The following is a 16,825-nucleotide window of genomic DNA, read 5'->3' as shown; positions in this document are numbered from 1 at the left end:
TGAAATCCCCTCCACAGAGAGTACATTTGCTCTTCAGTATTGTTTGTATTCACACACTAATCTTCTGAACAGGAATTTTCCTGAAAGCCTGCACATGAATACAACACTTCAGGAGAAAGTGGAAACAGACAAATAGCAGCAGCACAGGACACACTGAGTCTGTTTTTGTTCCGTTTGTCCAAATTTCCATGAAGAGACAACCAATACGACTTTGGAGAATAAGAGAAGGAAAAAGTTTGTTTACAGTCAGGTGAAGTGAAGCTGTGATAACATTTGTTTGAGTATTGCTTCACATAAACAAACCGCAGCAGGGGGTGGTGTCAGGGTCACGTTAGGAGAGCTAGAGTTACCACCTGGCAGTTTAATGCCTCCACCAACCAGTCGAGTTGCACCTCCATCCATGTCTGTCCAGACTCACATAATAAATGCAGTGAAGTCTTAATAAAAGTCTATCTTTGGGCCAAATGGAGGACATGAAACCACCTGTCTCACCTTGCTTTCCAGTTTGGCCTCGGTTCTCTGTGTGGTCTTGATTTTGTCCCACGTGTCCTTCCACTTCTCTGACGTCTGGCCCAGCTCAGCCTCCAGGCTCTGCAGGTCCTGCAGCAGCTTGGTGATGGCGTCAGGCACCGCCTTGCTCAGGCTGTCGTAGCACGGCCACACGATGCGCCGCTGGGACTTTGGCCCGCTCGTGTCGGGTTTCTCCGCCGTCTCCTCCGCCACGCGCTCCTGCCGGCCCCTCAGCTCCCAGTCGTAGGAGGGCCCCTCCGACAGAGTCTCCTCCATGTAGAAGTCCCACACCTTCAGGTTGGAGATGAAGGTGTACGGCCGCAGCACCTGAAACACACAGCTCCTCCCTTTAGTCGCTCGCTTCAGAGTTTCAGCACGTCTATGATCCCTGAAGAATCTTAAAAGTATGAGATACTGGCTGAGTGTGTCCCCTGCAGCGGTCTCACCTCCTCGTCTTCAGGAGAGAACATGTAGTTGTAGAACATGGGCGTTTTCTTGTTGAGTCTATCGATGTAATCCCACACGGACTTGCACACCTGGGGGCTTCTCCTCTCACCTTTCTCCTCATACAGCACCCCTGCGCACACACAAGGCTTGTCAAGAACACACACACACGCGTTGTCTCCATGACTATGACTGTGGGTTTGTGAAGCAGCGTCACAGCTGCTCAGAATGTTCTTACCCAGCTCTATGCGTTCGTAGTCGGAGTCGAGCAGGAAGGTGCGGAAGCGGTTGGACACGTAGTGGTAGGCCAGGAACTTCAGGTAATACTGACTGAACTCAAACTCCATGGGAAACTGCAGGTGGATCTGAGGGTGGAGGGACAGAGACACACAGGTCAGAGCTACAGTTTGAAGGGAGCAGAAAGGTGGTGCTGACAGCCGCATGGTTCCTTCTCTATATAGACATGGGCAGATGGCCTGATGTACATCACACATACCTTATCGTGTGTGCGCAAACTTTACGAGGCAATTTCCTGTGAGTTTGATGGAACCTTTGGTCTAAAAACACACTGCAAAGTATGAAGAGGGTGCTCATTTATATTCAGGCATTCTGTTCAGTCTCTAACTTCACCTCTAAGTGACATGAATGAACCTTCAGTCGGTCGGTTCATCTCTCAAGGGACCATAGAGTTTTTCAAGCGTCACAGATCCTGTCTGTAGGGTCAGAGCTGTAGGGCCCCTGGGGCTAAATTAAACCACACTTCCTGCATGTCATAAGAGGGCAGAGCCCACGTCACCAATCAGCAAAACAGGAAATACAGTGTGACTGACAGGTAAACACAGAGATAAACATAGAAAGAGGACAGAGAGCAGAGGCCTGCTGACCGTCAGTGAAGCCTTCTATCATTACACACTGCTTCTAGTCTCACATCTTACTAATATTGCGTTGGCGCGCAGTTAGTCGCTCACTTTGCAATTATCTTGTCAAGTCCAAATTCTTTGTGCATGGACAGATGAATTGAAGTCAGTCTAACTTCTTTGAAAAGTGCATTTTTAAACAAACCTACTGTCATTATGTCTGAATCTGACCTTTAGATGCTCAAAAACGTATCATTTGCATCGCTGCGATGAAAGCACTCAAGCTGTCCACCAGGGAAGCTGTTTATTTTCTAGATTTTTGGGTGAAGCATCTTTTCAGCGCTGTCCTTCTGCTGACCTTTGACCTCCACATTAAAACAGCAGCACTGCAGACCCACCTGGTGCACACAGTCGAGGAACTGCAGGAAGACGGGGGTGAAGCCGCTGCTCTGGCTGCCCAGGGTCTGCGCTCCACGGTGGCTGAATCTGTGGCCGAATGACAGCCACTCCTTCTCCACCAGCAGCCGAAAGCCGTCAAAGGTTCTGTAGTATGGATCAGACAACAGCTGCACCAGGGACACCACCTGCGCACACACACAGACACACACACAGCGCATCAACGCTAATCCTCAGACAGCAGCTTTCACCTGTGGCGTTTCTGGGTGTCAGTCAAACCTGCGTGGTGACGTCCCAGCCGTCCTCCAGGCTAACCATGACCGACGAGCCCGTATCCAGAAGCTCCACCACCAGGACAGACACCTGCAGCACCCTGTGTAGCTGGACACACACACACACACACACACACACACACACACATATGCAGGGTGAGTCAAGGTTGACAGGTCAGGCCAGGTTGACAGAGCGAGCTGGGACAGTGGATGTGTGACTGAGAGCACCAACCAGAGCCATCCACTCGGACTCCTCCAGGCAGCGCTGGAAGCTCATGTTGGGGTCAGTGGTGGGGGAGCTTGGCACGCAGGCCTTCATCAGCTTCTTGAAGCTGTTCTTCACCTGCCGCACGTCACATACCTCGATGGGAACCACCTCCCACTGCTGGAACGAGTCCTGTTTCCCTCCCTGAGCAAAACAACATTGTTTACCTTATTTGTATTTTTCGAGCACCTTAATCACAGTTAACACTCTAACCATCACAGTTATGAGCGTGTCCCTGGTTACCTTCAGCTGGGCCTTGTCTCCGATGATGTAGAGGTAGGCCTTCTGCTGGCGGAGGAACAGAGCCTCGCTCGGCCCTCCGTTGGGCTGTGGAGACTCTTTCCCTGCCAGACGCGTCCCCACGTCTGGGTTGTAGGCACTTAGACGCCCGCTGCCCCGGATACTGCCCCATTTACCTGCCATAAACACACACACAGGCGAAGTAGAGTCTTCACAGGAGTCATGAGATGAAAACTGAATTACTAACCATTGCGTGGAATCCTTTTCCATGTTAAACAGCCATTAAAGGATGGTTCTTTTTTATTGCCAGCTGAGCTGTAATAAACCAGAGCGATCCTTTAAAGCACACTGATGTGTTTAATGTCCACAGTTACTGACAGCCATGCTGCTAACCAAGGCAGAAACCACTGAAAACTACTCAGTCCAGTTGGCTATATCTGGCTCAGTGCTACTTATGAGCTACATTATGAGGAAACAGAGTTGACTCTGATTGCTGCTGACATTCAACAGAGAGAAGAAGAATTAAACAAAGAGGACGTCAGACGGCAGAGCTGCAGCAGCAGCATGCACACACAGCCGCTCTCTGATAAACACAAGCGACAACAACACAACATTAGTCCGCAGAGACAGCACACTATCAGGAACCACGGCAAACACACTGACGCTACTGGGAAAGAGATCTGATTGGTTAGACAGGAGTGGAGGGGGGCAGGGCCTACTGTACCTCTAGGAGGGTTCCTGGCCTTGCCAGACACTTTGGGCTGAGAGAGGGAGATGACTTTGGCCCTTTGACCCAGAGCTGAGGTCAAACGACAGAGACGGCCCGTTAAACAACACCACACAGCGGAGGATGGTTTCACACGCTCTCTCTCACTCACACACACAGACACACACACACACACACACACTAAACATGAGGTCATTCATCATCCTCCTGGTCCAGTCCCAGTTTCAGTAACAGATTTAAGACTTGAAACACAATTCAAACGTTTTGCTTTGAAACCAGGACTGTAAGAGAAGCTAAAGCTAACAGAGAAACTACAGGAGCAATGTGGACACACACACACACACACACACACACACACACACACACACAGACGTGTCTCACCTCCTCTGCTGAAGGTTCCAGGAACATCCTCCTTGGTGCCCATCACCTGTTTCATCAGAGCACCGATCTTGGGCTGCCGCAGCTTATCTGAGGAGTCTGAGGACAGAGCAAAGCATCAGTGAGCAATGAGGCTCTGCAGACTGTAGCATGCTGTGTCGGTGTGTCTGCGTGTGTGTGTGTGTGTGTGTGTGTTCACCCACCAGAGGTGCTCATATGTGTCGAGGTGAAGCCGCTGAGTGTGTTCCTGCCGCTGTTCTCACTGTAAGAGGGCATGGAGCTGATGATGGCCTGCAGGTACTTCTCCTGCTCCAGACTGGTGGAGTCAGCCTGCGAGGGCACTGCACAGAAAACATTCCCCAATATAAACATTCAGTGCTATAGAAATTACCAACACCCTGCCTGAAATAAATATTTTGTTTTTACCTGCAGCAGGGGCGTTCGGGGACTTGAAGAAGCCCACCACCCCCTTTGCGTGGAGGCCTGCAGACCGTAGCAGGACGGCCTTGGTTCGTGAATTCCTCCAGCAAACTACAGGGAAGCGATTCTGCCGGTAGCAGCGGCAGATCCTCTGGATGGTCGTGTCTGGAATGCTCTGAGGCACAATCAGCAGGCCGGGGTAGCTGTGACACACACAGACACATACACATACACATACACACACACACACACACACACACACACACACACACACACACACACACACACACACACACACACACACACACACACTGTATTTAGACAGACATCCACCTCTCACCCCTCATCTGTGTGCGTTGTCTTCAAGCGGTCTCTCACCTCCTGCAGACGGTGTACATGCGGTTGACAGTTGAAATCCTGAAAGGCTCATTCTTAGAGCGCGTCAGGCTGTTGCTGAGCGTGCCCAGACCCAGGCGCTGGTAGTCGCGGCAACAGGCGCGCTCCACCACGTTGCTCATCGTCTGTCTGTCGGAGGAGCGGATGGTGGAGGAGAGGGTGAGGGAGCTCTGGTCCACTTCCTCTGAAACTGTGGAGGCACAACGTCACACTCAAGGTTTCCATCATGGCTGTCACATTTATGCATAAAGAGTTCAGCCATGTCTGGTGTTTAAGGACAATCTTCTGTGTTCAAGCCCATTTGAAACCTTTCAGGAAGCTGATGATAAAGGTCCACTGGCTGAACTGGATGAACACTGGAGGAAGTTAAGGTGTCAGTTTAAATGGAAGTGCTGGATGAAGTTCAGTGTACCCATTAAAAGAAGCTGAGATGTCAATTGTGTCATCACTGAACATTAATGAATAAGAAATGAAGGCACACAAAGTGTCAGCTGAAGAGTACGAGATGAAAGCAGTTGGGACGTCAGTGGACATGTAAGTGGTAAAACTAGTTAAAGTTTCATATGTAGTGGAAGCCCCACTGACAGTGAAGGCGTGTGCGCTGTAAGCTGCTGAAATGTTACTGGTAGTGTAAGCGCTGTTAAAGGTCAAATGACTCCACAGATCTCCTGACTGTGATGATGTCTTTCACTCTTGGTTTGAACATTTCGCACCTCACAGTAACAATGTGAGAAGGCCTGAAAAGAGCATAAAGGTGTGATTACCTGAGATTTCATCCTCATCCAGCTCTGACTGGAAGCTGCTCCTGTTCTCCCAGGTGGGGGGAGAGTACTTCTTCCTGGTCACATACTGCCGGCCGATGGTCCTCTTCGCACTCTTCACCAGGTTTTTGGAAAGCGTCCTGACAAAGACAAGGAGGGAGAAAGAAATGTTAAAGCTGATCATTGTTATAATGCATCACTACGCTGATTCTACAGCTCATGAAGTCACTTGGTATGCACTTCCTGTTAGCAAACAAATATGCATGTCGATTTGAAACTGTGCACCGACTGCAGCTGACAAAGAGCTGATGTGACTCCATGTTCGACTCAGTGCATAATCGCAAGCCGTCAATTCAACAGTGTGTCACTGGTTCAGCATGCCACACAGTCAGAGTGTGACTTAAAATGTATGAATGGAGGTTTTTAGCGCGCGCGCACACACACACACACACACACACACACACACACACACACACACACACACACACACACACACACACACACACACACACACACACACACACACACACAGACGCAGAGAGTAGCATACACACACATACGGTGCAGAGATGGAAACAACAGGGCCAATAAAACGGCTGCCACATTTTCCACTGATGAATTATTCAAAGGCTTCTCTCATGCTCCTTTCATTCTCCAGAAAAGAAAGAGTGGAGAACTCTGTGTGTGTGTGTGTGTGTGTGTGTGTGTGTGTGGGCAGGGGGTTGGGAGGGGACTGAATAATGAGGAGACGGATTCACATTGTGGCTTGACTGGAGCATTTACCAATACATTCATCAAGAAACGAACATGTGAGGCCTCTTCCTCCCGAGGTCGCTGAAATGATCATTAAAAGCCAAAAGGGAAGATTACAGCAGTCTTCTCTCAGTGCAACGTATTAATGAACTCTCCCATGTTGTTGTTGTGAAACTTTCCACTCACTCTCTGCAGACCCGAGGGCATGTTTTCACACTCCCACTCAAGGCTTAGTGCGCCGTGTCGTGACAGAGGCGACTGCGCTGTGCAAGCATGCACACGGGTCACATGACTGCTTCAGATGCAGGAAAACCTTCCTTTTTGCACACACGTTGTTTAGGGTCACAGAGCCAAAGCACAGGGGAGCCAGGCTTGTTTACGGACTGACATGCACTTTAGTAGCTTGTGTTTGTGCAGGTTTGCAGAAACAACAGCTAAGAATAGTGCTGTATGCTCTCTTGGGAATTTATTTTCCTTTGAAAGAATCTCACTCTTATGTGTGCTGTGTAATGCAGTCAGATTAGTTGACCTTTTGCCAAATTGCACATTAGTGTGATCTGCCAGCAGGGTATTTATCTGTCATCTTTTCAGAGTTGTGCTCCTTTCCCCAACGGACTAAAAACATGATTTGAGGCTTGGCATGTACCCAGCCCTGAAATTGGTCTCCCTAGTTTATATTCCTTCTTCCCTGTTCACACGGCACAGCGCTCCTGACTTCATGTGTTGTTTTATTTCAATCAGCCACAAGGGAGCGCCTTTCTACTGTTCAAAGTGAGGAGAAACTTCCCCACTTTGACCTCTGAACCTCTTGGGTCAGCGTCAGCTCGGCTTGGGGCAAGGGTAATGTTCTCATTACGCAACCAGCAGAAGAGAATGAGACAGAGAACAGATGTATTTTCATGTCATTTATGTTCTGGTAATGTAGCTGGTTTATTTGCCCTCATGATTTGCACCAGATTTCACACAAAAAAGAGCATTTTAACACGTTACTGATCAAATCTGGTACCACCTCCATTTAAAACAACTGCCAACAGACTCGTGATGGAAACAAGCCCTTAGCTTTACCATCCAGGTTACACAACAGACCTTAACTGCTTATGACCTTCAGTCTGGTGAAATATGGGGTGAAAATTCTTGAGCTTGAGGTGTAACTGAATAATTTAAAATGGGGCTGGGACAGCTGTAAATTCAGCTGTGAATCTGTCTGTGTCACCTGGAGAGCTGTTACGCTCTAATGAATGCTCTGTGCCTGACCCACAGCATGTGACGGGGTCTAAGGTTATGGTGATTTAACACACATCGTGCTTGTGTTGCTGATGGATGGTTCCTTGGAGCAAAGCTGCAAGTAGTTATAGCTTCTCTTGTATAAACATCATTTTGAGCACTGACAAATTCATCCTTACTTGAGCGACTGGTTCTTGTCCTTGGTCTTGTGCTCCACCACCAACTTCCCGCACTGACCCACAGTGAAGGCAAAGGTGCCCTGGACGTGCTGAGGATAGCGCAGCTTGTGCATGTGCTTCCTGAAAACCTCTGCCAGGTCTGACGCGACCTCCTCGTCGAACGCAATCTTCATCAGCTACAGGCAGACGGAGAAACAGTGAAATCGGAGAAGAAGACTGGCAAGCAAGAGAAAAGAGTAAGAGGAAGTGGGTATTTGTGATAAGAGTTAAGAATGTAAGGTTACCTGGAAGGTGGAGGACCGCAGCTGTAGTCCCTCCTGGACATACTGGTCCATGGGTAAAGTGACAGAGATTCTCTTCTCCTTGGTCAGAGAGGCGATGGGGAACGAGCGAGTCACCACCTGCTCACCCACTGCATGAGGAACACACACAGACAAAGAGCAGGGTTTAGAGGACCCACAGACATGGAAACATGGAGAAGCTCAAGCTTTTCAAAGCTGTGTGATCTCTCACCCAGGGGGTCAGTGGGTGTGCCCTTGAAGATGAGCCGGTAGGTAGTGAGGAAGATGGCGCCCTCAGCAGGGAGCAGAGGCGGACCTCCCATTAGCCCCGTAGCCTCCTCACGCCCGTCAGGGATGAGGTGGACCCGCATGGCGTCCATCACCAGCTCCTCACCGGGTAATAGTGTTGGCCTCAGAAGTTTAGGCTGTACAGAGAGAGAGGGAGAGAGAGAGAGAGAGAGAGAGAGAGAGAGAGAGAGAGAGAGAGAGAGAGAGAGAGGACACGACAGAGATTAATGATGCAGCTTTATGAAACGAGTGAGTCGAGATGTGAAAACGGAGGATCCCGACTGCGGCGTTAATGTAACACGTCACTACTTTCCCTGACAGAATTGGAGAGTTTCTGCACTTTCAAGACTTCACACTGTCAAAAATTAGCAGTGAAAGTTGTAAAATCCTTCCTGTGCAGCTGCCAATTAGTAAAACTCCAGAAGATTTAAGAAGCGATCCACAGATTTGTCCATAACTATCACTCTTTGCTGGTCTTTAAGCTGCGTAAAGCGCCTCATATTCCAGTGGGAACCTTGTGCAGACTTTGGGTCCAGAAGGACAATAAGGCTGCACAATGACACATGAAAATAAGTGCATATATAAATATTACAAGACCAAACAAACACTCCACTCATCAGTCTCATGCTTCCATAACCATGCGGTTAGGTTACTGGCTGGATGACCTGCACTGTTTGGGAAGTTTAGACAGGCTAATGTTGAAATGAACGGATTACTGGTGCACAACACGCACGTCAGTTGATCTGGAGTGGTGGGATCTTGGCAGAGATAATGTTACCAAGAAAAAGATAAATACATGAAAATAAATGTAGAATAATATTCATTTGGTTATGTTTATGCGATGGAAGTTCATTTCATATTTCTTAAACAATACAAGGACATGTTTTGAGCAGTCCCTGAGGATCAAAGCTTGGGTACAGGACACGCATTCTTAGGCCTCTGTGAGCTGCTGAGCTTTTCTGAATACCAACAGTATGAAATGACACTGACTTTGTCCTCTGGCCCCTTACATCACTTCCTGTCCCCCGTGAGGCCTGGAGAGCTTCCTAAGCAACTCCACCTCTGATAGGAAATGAATGACAACTTTGCAAACCTGTTTCATAATCTGTTGCACAACACCTAATGCCACACATATCCGCACTCCAGCTGCAGCCACATGGCGGGAAAAGGGCAGAGTTTCCTCTGTCGACCTTTAAACATCGAGACTCCAATAGCTGTAAACTGCACACCATTGTTTTTGTGTTATCCACTAGGATGTGAATTTGCATGCTACGAAAGAAAACGCTGACGAGACATTGTGAGAGCAGAGGTAGGGAGACGACGGAGAAAGACATTACGGGGGCACTGAGCAGTTAAGCATTTAGTGAAATGACAAAACATGTCATGTCAAGCTCAGCATAGCCACCATCCCTCTCCAACACACTGCACGCAGGACCAACAGCACCCTTCAGACTGAAGGCACTCAGCTCTGCAGGGCCTCGGAGAGCTGCAGCAGCCAGGCTGAGCACCGCCAAACCAAGAGACCAAACGGCACGACACGGGAGAACGGTCACCCAGCATGCACTGCTCAGGCGTGCTGTGAGTCACACAGTTCTGTCTCTGACAGACAGACGTACCTGGCGTGACACTGTGAGCCTGAGCTGTAGGGATTGGTGGAGAGGGGAGTGGGCGGGGCTGGCTGGGGTTCTGCAAGGCCTTTGTCCAGTGGGACGTAAAAATAGGAATTGGTTACCTTTTGGATCGGAGGCAGTCTCTTACTCTCCCTGTGGACTGCATCTAATGTCTCGATGTGCATCTGAACGATATCTGTAAAGACATGGACAGATGAATAAAGGAGGAGGACAGAAGAGACAGATTTTGTCATGAAGTTTGGTGCCTCTGTGCCTTCATACCTGGTATCATGGTGTGGAGAGCCTTCAGGTGCTCGTTGGTCACGCCGCTCTCATTGCACACTTTGTCTACGAAGCGGTTAATAAAGCGCACCACAGAGTTGGCCACGTCTGAGCTCTCAGCATCTTCGAAGCCACTCTCTGTGTCGTAGCTTTCCGCCATGCTGCCTGCAATACTGCAAGACACATAAACTGCCATGAACATTTACGGTTCCAAACTACCAACTTCAGAAAAGTGCTAGAGTACAAAACAAAGCAGTGTGTGAGCTAAGCGTTTGCTGATGAGGTGTAAATGTTTGATTACACCCTCTTGTCACACTCCCTACAAGCCGAACATCACATCTGATCCTGTTCATACCTGTTTGTGACATAGCTGTTGCTGACACTCTCCACGTCTCCGAGGCCGGAGCTCCTCAGCAGGCGGTTCTTGCTGGTGTCCAGCGGTAGCAGCAGGTAGCTCATCCTGTTGGCGTAGTGGATGGCCTGGCTGAACACCGTGCTCTCCTCCTTCTGCACGCGCTCCGCCTGCATTTCCTTGCTGAGCGTCGGCCACAGCCGGTTCTGCTCTGATGCCAGCTCCAAGGCGCTAATTTGCCTCCCACTGCCTGACCCATCCTGCTGCTCCTGAGAACAAATCAAAGGCTGCTTATTAATGATTAATCATCTCAAGATAAAAATGACATTCTGCTCAGCAGGTTGGGACACTGACTCATTAGTCTGTTGGCTGTGGTGGCAGACTTTCCTCCAAAAATTCACAAAAAACTTTTTATAACATGCAAGACTATCGTTCATCAGTCTATGTTCGCCCTGGTAACATATCAGTGCAACGCAGGTGCTCACAGAGTGGTTCTGCTGCTCTCCCTCGGTCTCCAGGTACAGAGCTCTGATGTGGTTCTGGACGTCACTGTAGAACATGGCCTCCCAGAACTGCATGGTGGTCCACACCATGTGCTCCTGTACGCAGCTGTAGGCAAACTGTGTGATGCCTGCACCCAGTTTCTGTCAGACAAACAAGTAGAGACTCTTATGAGGGAAAAAGACACTTTAAAAGTTTCAACATTCAGAGGGTTTAGAGAAAGACAGCATCTCAAAAGCTGTAGTTAAGGCTGAATTTGTGCAGAGTGGAAGGACTTTGCTAACGCTGGTTATGAACTTACTCTGCAGAAGGCCGTGACCAGCGGAAGGAGGGCGGCGGCAATACCGTGTTCATCGATATGCGAGCAGTCCTGGACAGAAACAGATGCATTGAATGATGTGACAAACAGACCATAAAACAGAAGTGCACTCAAAATATATCATCTGAGGCTAATCATTGGGCGACCTCCTCTTTATACTGAGCATCTTTAAACAGTACATATCTGCAACAAGCTTCCACATGTTTGGGATGGCAGGTATGGCAAATGTTGGTCGGTTCACCACTTTGGGCCAGAATGAAATGTCTCTGAAAATATCTTTGACATTTCCTCCAACTACTGCACTACTACTACAACTACTGCAAGTATGGCTGTGGACTGTTAACAATTGTTTTATTATCGAAAGGAAGAAAATGATCAGAATTGATTCTAGTGGTATTCTAGTATTGCAGACTCACCTGTAGGGTGCAGTTCATCATTCGGACAATGTAGTCAAACTGCTGGTCATCCAGCACAGCTCGGTTTTGGAGGACATGCTGATTGAGCTCCTGGGTCAAGCAAACCCGGGCTGCCCGACCCTTCAATGCCCGCAGTACAGCTGGCATTAACTGGACAGAGGGGATGAGAACAGCTGAGTCACAAACACCGTTGCTTCACAAAAATAAAATTCAGACAAACGAAACTCTCCTGCAGAGATGTGTCGCTCTTACCTTCTTGGCCTCCAGCATCTTGTTCTCAAAGATGTATGTGATGCAGTTCCTGACCACCTCCAGCCTGCGGGCGCTGTTAGCCATCACGTTGCCGTTCCTGTCCACGATGTCTCCTGTGGAGACGGGGAGAAGTGATCAGACACTCATTCATCACTGCAGCACAGAACCGAACCCCATTAAACACACACTGTGAGGCAGGCTGTCGGAGTGAAAAGATCACACAGGAAGTTTGAGGTGCGAGTTCAACTTGGTGGTACGTTTTTACAAATGCAACTATCAACACCTGCCGTCGTACAACAAAGTCTTGTGTTTAACATTTTCTTTTTTGGGTGTCTTTTGAAACATCGTGGCTGCACATTTTCTACTTTACAACTACACACTTTTTTCCAGTCTCCTGATTTTCATAAGCGAGGATGGAGCGAGAGTTCACCACTTTGTGAACACATGATTGTATGAAGAATATTACAACAGTACTGCAGCTCACCTAGTGGGGGTCCAGATGGCACCATGCCCTTCACCTCTGCTTTGACAACAGGAGGAGCAGTCTTGAGCTTGGCGGCGGCGTGGTCGATGAAGAGCTGCACTGCGACGTCGTCCAGCCCAGGGAAGGGCGTCTGATTCTGTGCAGTGTTCTGGCTGTTTTCTGATGGCCGCTGGACTTTGTGCATTGCCACAGAGGGGTAAGGATTCTCCTAGAGGGAGGGGGGAGACAGAGAGAGAGAGAGAGAAGAGGGGACAAAGAGGGGAGCTGATGAGATAAGAACAACAAAAGCAACTGAATGAAAACAGAGCCACAAGAGAGAGAGATATGACTCCTGTCATTAGCTTGGTGAGAGAAAGGAAGAGAAAAAGAAAAATGGAAAGAAAATGAAGGGCAAGAGAGTCCCACAAGAGGAAACTCAAGAGAAAGAAAGAGTATGTAACAGGACTGATTGGAAACCAGCACAATGAGGGCTGAGTATTCCATGTAGTTTCATCAGAGAACATACATTTTTGAAGAGCTTCTCCGCCAGCTCCTTCACATGGTTCATGACTTTGTGTGGACAGGCCTCCTCTTGTCGTATCCGCTCCACATGATTGGCTACCAGCTGTGGAAACAGGACAAAGACGGAAGATTGCCACAGATTTCAGCATCGATCTCTGAGCCATGGACTTCCAATTACTCCAAAAAATAACTCAATGTATGTTCCAGAAAATCCCAAAAAATCTAATAACTTAGAAAGAATTATCTTTACAAATGTTTGATGAAGAAGGAAATGTGCTTAAATATATGCACAATGCGTTCTGGTGAGAAACACTGAACGGAAACACTGAGCTGTAGAGACAAATCAAGACAGTCAACTCTCTGAGCTCTCTGTACTCTCAATATAACAAGACACTCAACAGTTTCCTCTACAGTGAGCAGTAAATGGAGATATCGGACCCATATCATCATCATCATTTTTGCATCATCACAGTTGTAGTGTGACTTGACGAACTCTGACACCAACAGAATGGGACTGGTTGCACTGTTAGCAGTTCCACTGTGTGGATTTGAGGGCTTTACATAGAGTAGAAACCGTACAGTAAACAGCGACTCACGTCATCAAACAGGTCAGTGGCTCTGTAAGGAGGCCCCCTCTCTGACACGAAGCCTGCAAACGCCATCCCATCCAACACCTTCATGAGGAAGTCGTCCTCTGTCAGCGCCCTCTGACACAGGAAGGCAGCCTGTGGAAACACACGTTACACTCATCTGATGCACACTCAGGCGCACATGCTGACGGCCTCCCTCTTTCTCTTTAGAACATGCAGATGATTGGTCAGAGTTGTTGTCACATGCAATGTTGCTCACAGACCTTGTGGAAGCGAATCACTGGATCCGGGTGAATGCGGATGATGTGTAAACACCAGCGGTAGCCCTGGAAGAGCCGAGCGAACAGCCACAGGAAAACTGCCCGGATCTCCTTATCCTGAAACACACACACACACAACAGTCAAGCTCAAGCCGACACAGACACACACACACACACAATAACTGATGGAACAATGGAATGAGGAACTGAAAGAATGCTGGAGCTGCTGATTTAATCCAGTTACATTTTTGGCCTTTGAACATATGTTTTATCCAAAAAGAATAAAATATAAAACAAACCACTGTAGTCAGACCTATCAGAGCAGTAGGAGCGCACAGACTTTAAATTAAATTTGGCCACTTTTGGTTGAGAGTATTAGCAATTTGGCTGTACCAATAGCTTACTCTGGCAACATCATAGACTGCGGTGATTCATTATGTTGTCTGCTGAAAAGCTTCTTGAAGTTTATGCTGTGCCCAGAATGCATCACTGTGCTGACTTTACTGGCAACATTTAGGAAAAGTGCTGCACAAAAACCGTTGGAGGTAATAAAAATAACTTTTTCATTCGGTTAATTTCTCAGAAAAAAAAAGTCAAGTGAAAACCTCGATATAAATCTGAGGCTTCTCAGAAGTGTTTTTCTTACCTGGATTTTGAGTGCGGAGGGTTGTGTGGAGGTTGGGGGGAAGGCATGATCAGCGACTTCCAGCTCTGGATCCAAAACCTACAACAAGTATGAACCATTAATCACTCTCTGACTGAGTAACTCAGTCAAGACCTGAGACAAATCTAGCGACAGTATAAAGGACAAATTTTCTGGTAAATGTGAGGATTTGATGTTTTTCTTTATCATAAATTATTGTTTTACTCAGAATTATTTTTGTGCTTTTTTAAGGAAAATCACTCAGACTGTGTGTGGAGACACACTGTTGCAGCGGCAACACATGCAGAGCACAATCAACCAATCCCATCTACAGATACTGTCTTGGAAACAGCCTTTGGTCTCAGGCCTTTCTATGAAAATGAATTCAGCTGACTGTAAGGAGAGCACAGCAGCTAAGCCGTGGTTCATGTTGCTGCCCAGCAATCTACAGCATCATCATGGCCACAACCTTCACCCAGAGCAGATGCTATCTCTCCCTGAGAACAGTTTCAGACAATTCAAAAAAACTGAGAGTGTGTGTGGTGTAAGTACACACAGCTCATCTGGCTGAGCACTCAGGCCCATACCCCAGTGAACTTCTCTTTGAGTCGTTTCCAGCTCTCATTCCATCAATGCAGAGCAAGGACAACAACACACAAGAGTCTCCAGGTTATAAGCCATAAAGCACACAGGTCAACCAGTGACTGGAACACAAACATAAAAACATCTGAGATCATCCCAAGATTTCCTCATAAAATCGATTCAACTTTTTATTAGCTCAGTTTATTCAGAGCCTTGTCATCTCAGGCATTTAACAGCTGCCCCGGTCAGTGGGTCCAGCGTCCTGCCTGAGGACACTTTGACACACAGCTGCTGGCAGGCACAACACAGTTACTGTTAAGATAGTAAACATTTTCTCTAATGGGACTGTTGGTTTAGAGATCAGTTACCAGTGAAATGAGGAGGATATTATTAAAATTGGACAACATAGAACAATGACCACCGTAATCACAGGTTTCAATCTGACGCAATTACGAGTTTAAAACAACAATATTCTCAAGAAATCCAGGGGCCAAAATTATATCAGGAGGTCTCATTTCCTGTCACTAAGTCACTTTGACAGACACTTTAAATTAGCCTGTGTTCTCTCAAGAAACAAAGGACATCAGCACAGATAAGAAGTAAAGATAAGAAAACAATTAAAAGGATATAATTAAGATAAAAGAAGCACATTGCAAGGTTGTGCAGTAAGTATTGTGGCTTGATCTTGTGTCTGTGTGTCAGAGTGAGAGACTGCAGGGAAGCAGAGACAGGGAGAGTAATAATAATGACTGATACCATTAAAGCAGATGGCTGCAGTCTGGGCAGAACTGATCCAACACAACCAAAGGTGAGACAGTGGATGCAGTAAGGTGAAGTGTGACAAAGATGCCAGTTTGGTCTGAGGAGGAGAAGAGTTCATACTGCTGGTTTCAAGTTTACTGCAGCTTTTCTACCTGACGTCTGCAGACAGAGACGGCATCTTCAGCTTCTATTTTGACAAGCAACAAACACAAGACTATGCATTTCTTACATTACAAATGTTTCAAACACAGTGTGGGAAGAGCATGTTTGATTCCCAAAACTTAGGCTCCTCACAGCATCCAAATACACACACGGCATGTCTGAGTAGAGACAGAGCAGCTCCAGCCTCTCACAAACAAACACACCCTACCCTCTGCCTCAGTGACGTCACATCTCCAGAAACTCCAGCAGCCAGCAGAGGGAAAGCCATCCACTTGTTTGTGCCCAGTTTATCAGTCAGTTTATAGACACAATAATAAAATAAAGTCAACCATCATGCTTTGCACGTGAGTGCAATCGCAACATCAAACAAACACTACTGAGGAAGGGATGCCTTGGCATGAAAACACACCAGAGGGATTTTCCCACAACTGACTGACAATCAAGAGACTACAAGCAATCAAATTCACAGACAGCAGGATTGACAATGTTTGTCTGAAAGTCATTAAATCCTATTTTATGTGGATGGCTGTTGTATATTTTGACAAGCCCAATGAAGAGTAACAGTGGTGGAAAAAGTATTCAGATCCTCCACTTGAGGAAATGCACAAGATAGAGGAATGCACAAAAAAAATCCTGTATTTCAAATCCAACTTATCCTTTTAAAATCCTAAATGTACTTAAAGTAAAAGTACTGGTTCTAGAGAAAAATGGCTCTTGA

At 47.4% G+C, this 16,825-nt stretch overlaps 1 protein-coding gene across 5 annotated transcripts in view; it reads right to left on the bottom strand.

Annotated features, from left to right (window-relative positions):
• The window catches only part of sbf1 (SET binding factor 1), a 55,400-nt gene that overhangs the window by 3,837 nt on the left and 34,738 nt on the right, over positions 1-16,825 (bottom strand). For 3 of the 5 annotated variants that reach the window (XM_070991637.1, XM_070991639.1, XM_070991640.1), the window contains 28 exons: positions 14,605-14,682; positions 13,962-14,075; positions 13,705-13,833; positions 13,113-13,211; positions 12,608-12,815; positions 12,124-12,236; positions 11,872-12,021; positions 11,438-11,506; positions 11,121-11,279; positions 10,639-10,904; positions 10,284-10,456; positions 10,124-10,197; positions 8,336-8,528; positions 8,107-8,234; positions 7,823-7,998; positions 5,670-5,806; positions 4,888-5,095; positions 4,516-4,712; positions 4,293-4,430; positions 4,093-4,188; positions 3,709-3,783; positions 2,988-3,160; positions 2,712-2,888; positions 2,487-2,588; positions 2,210-2,395; positions 1,193-1,319; positions 957-1,087; positions 493-837 (listed from right to left, as the gene is read on the bottom strand). In XM_070991637.1, coding sequence (XP_070847738.1) covers positions 493-837; positions 957-1,087; positions 1,193-1,319; positions 2,210-2,395; positions 2,487-2,588; positions 2,712-2,888; positions 2,988-3,160; positions 3,709-3,783; positions 4,093-4,188; positions 4,293-4,430; positions 4,516-4,712; positions 4,888-5,095; positions 5,670-5,806; positions 7,823-7,998; positions 8,107-8,234; positions 8,336-8,528; positions 10,124-10,197; positions 10,284-10,456; positions 10,639-10,904; positions 11,121-11,279; positions 11,438-11,506; positions 11,872-12,021; positions 12,124-12,236; positions 12,608-12,815; positions 13,113-13,211; positions 13,705-13,833; positions 13,962-14,075; positions 14,605-14,682 — 4,221 coding nt within the window. The remainder of the gene's footprint in view (positions 1-492; positions 838-956; positions 1,088-1,192; positions 1,320-2,209; positions 2,396-2,486; positions 2,589-2,711; positions 2,889-2,987; positions 3,161-3,708; positions 3,784-4,092; positions 4,189-4,292; positions 4,431-4,515; positions 4,713-4,887; positions 5,096-5,669; positions 5,807-7,822; positions 7,999-8,106; positions 8,235-8,335; positions 8,529-10,123; positions 10,198-10,283; positions 10,457-10,638; positions 10,905-11,120; positions 11,280-11,437; positions 11,507-11,871; positions 12,022-12,123; positions 12,237-12,607; positions 12,816-13,112; positions 13,212-13,704; positions 13,834-13,961; positions 14,076-14,604; positions 14,683-16,825) is intronic. The other 2 variants (XM_070991638.1, XM_070991641.1) reach the window with 1 other exon arrangement.

Source organism: Chaetodon trifascialis, chromosome 22, assembly GCF_039877785.1.
Source record: "Chaetodon trifascialis isolate fChaTrf1 chromosome 22, fChaTrf1.hap1, whole genome shotgun sequence".
NCBI classification, from domain to species: domain Eukaryota; kingdom Metazoa; phylum Chordata; class Actinopteri; order Chaetodontiformes; family Chaetodontidae; genus Chaetodon; species Chaetodon trifascialis.
The sequence above is the reverse complement of the archived record's forward strand: the minus strand, read 5'-3'. Positions and strand labels throughout refer to the sequence as shown.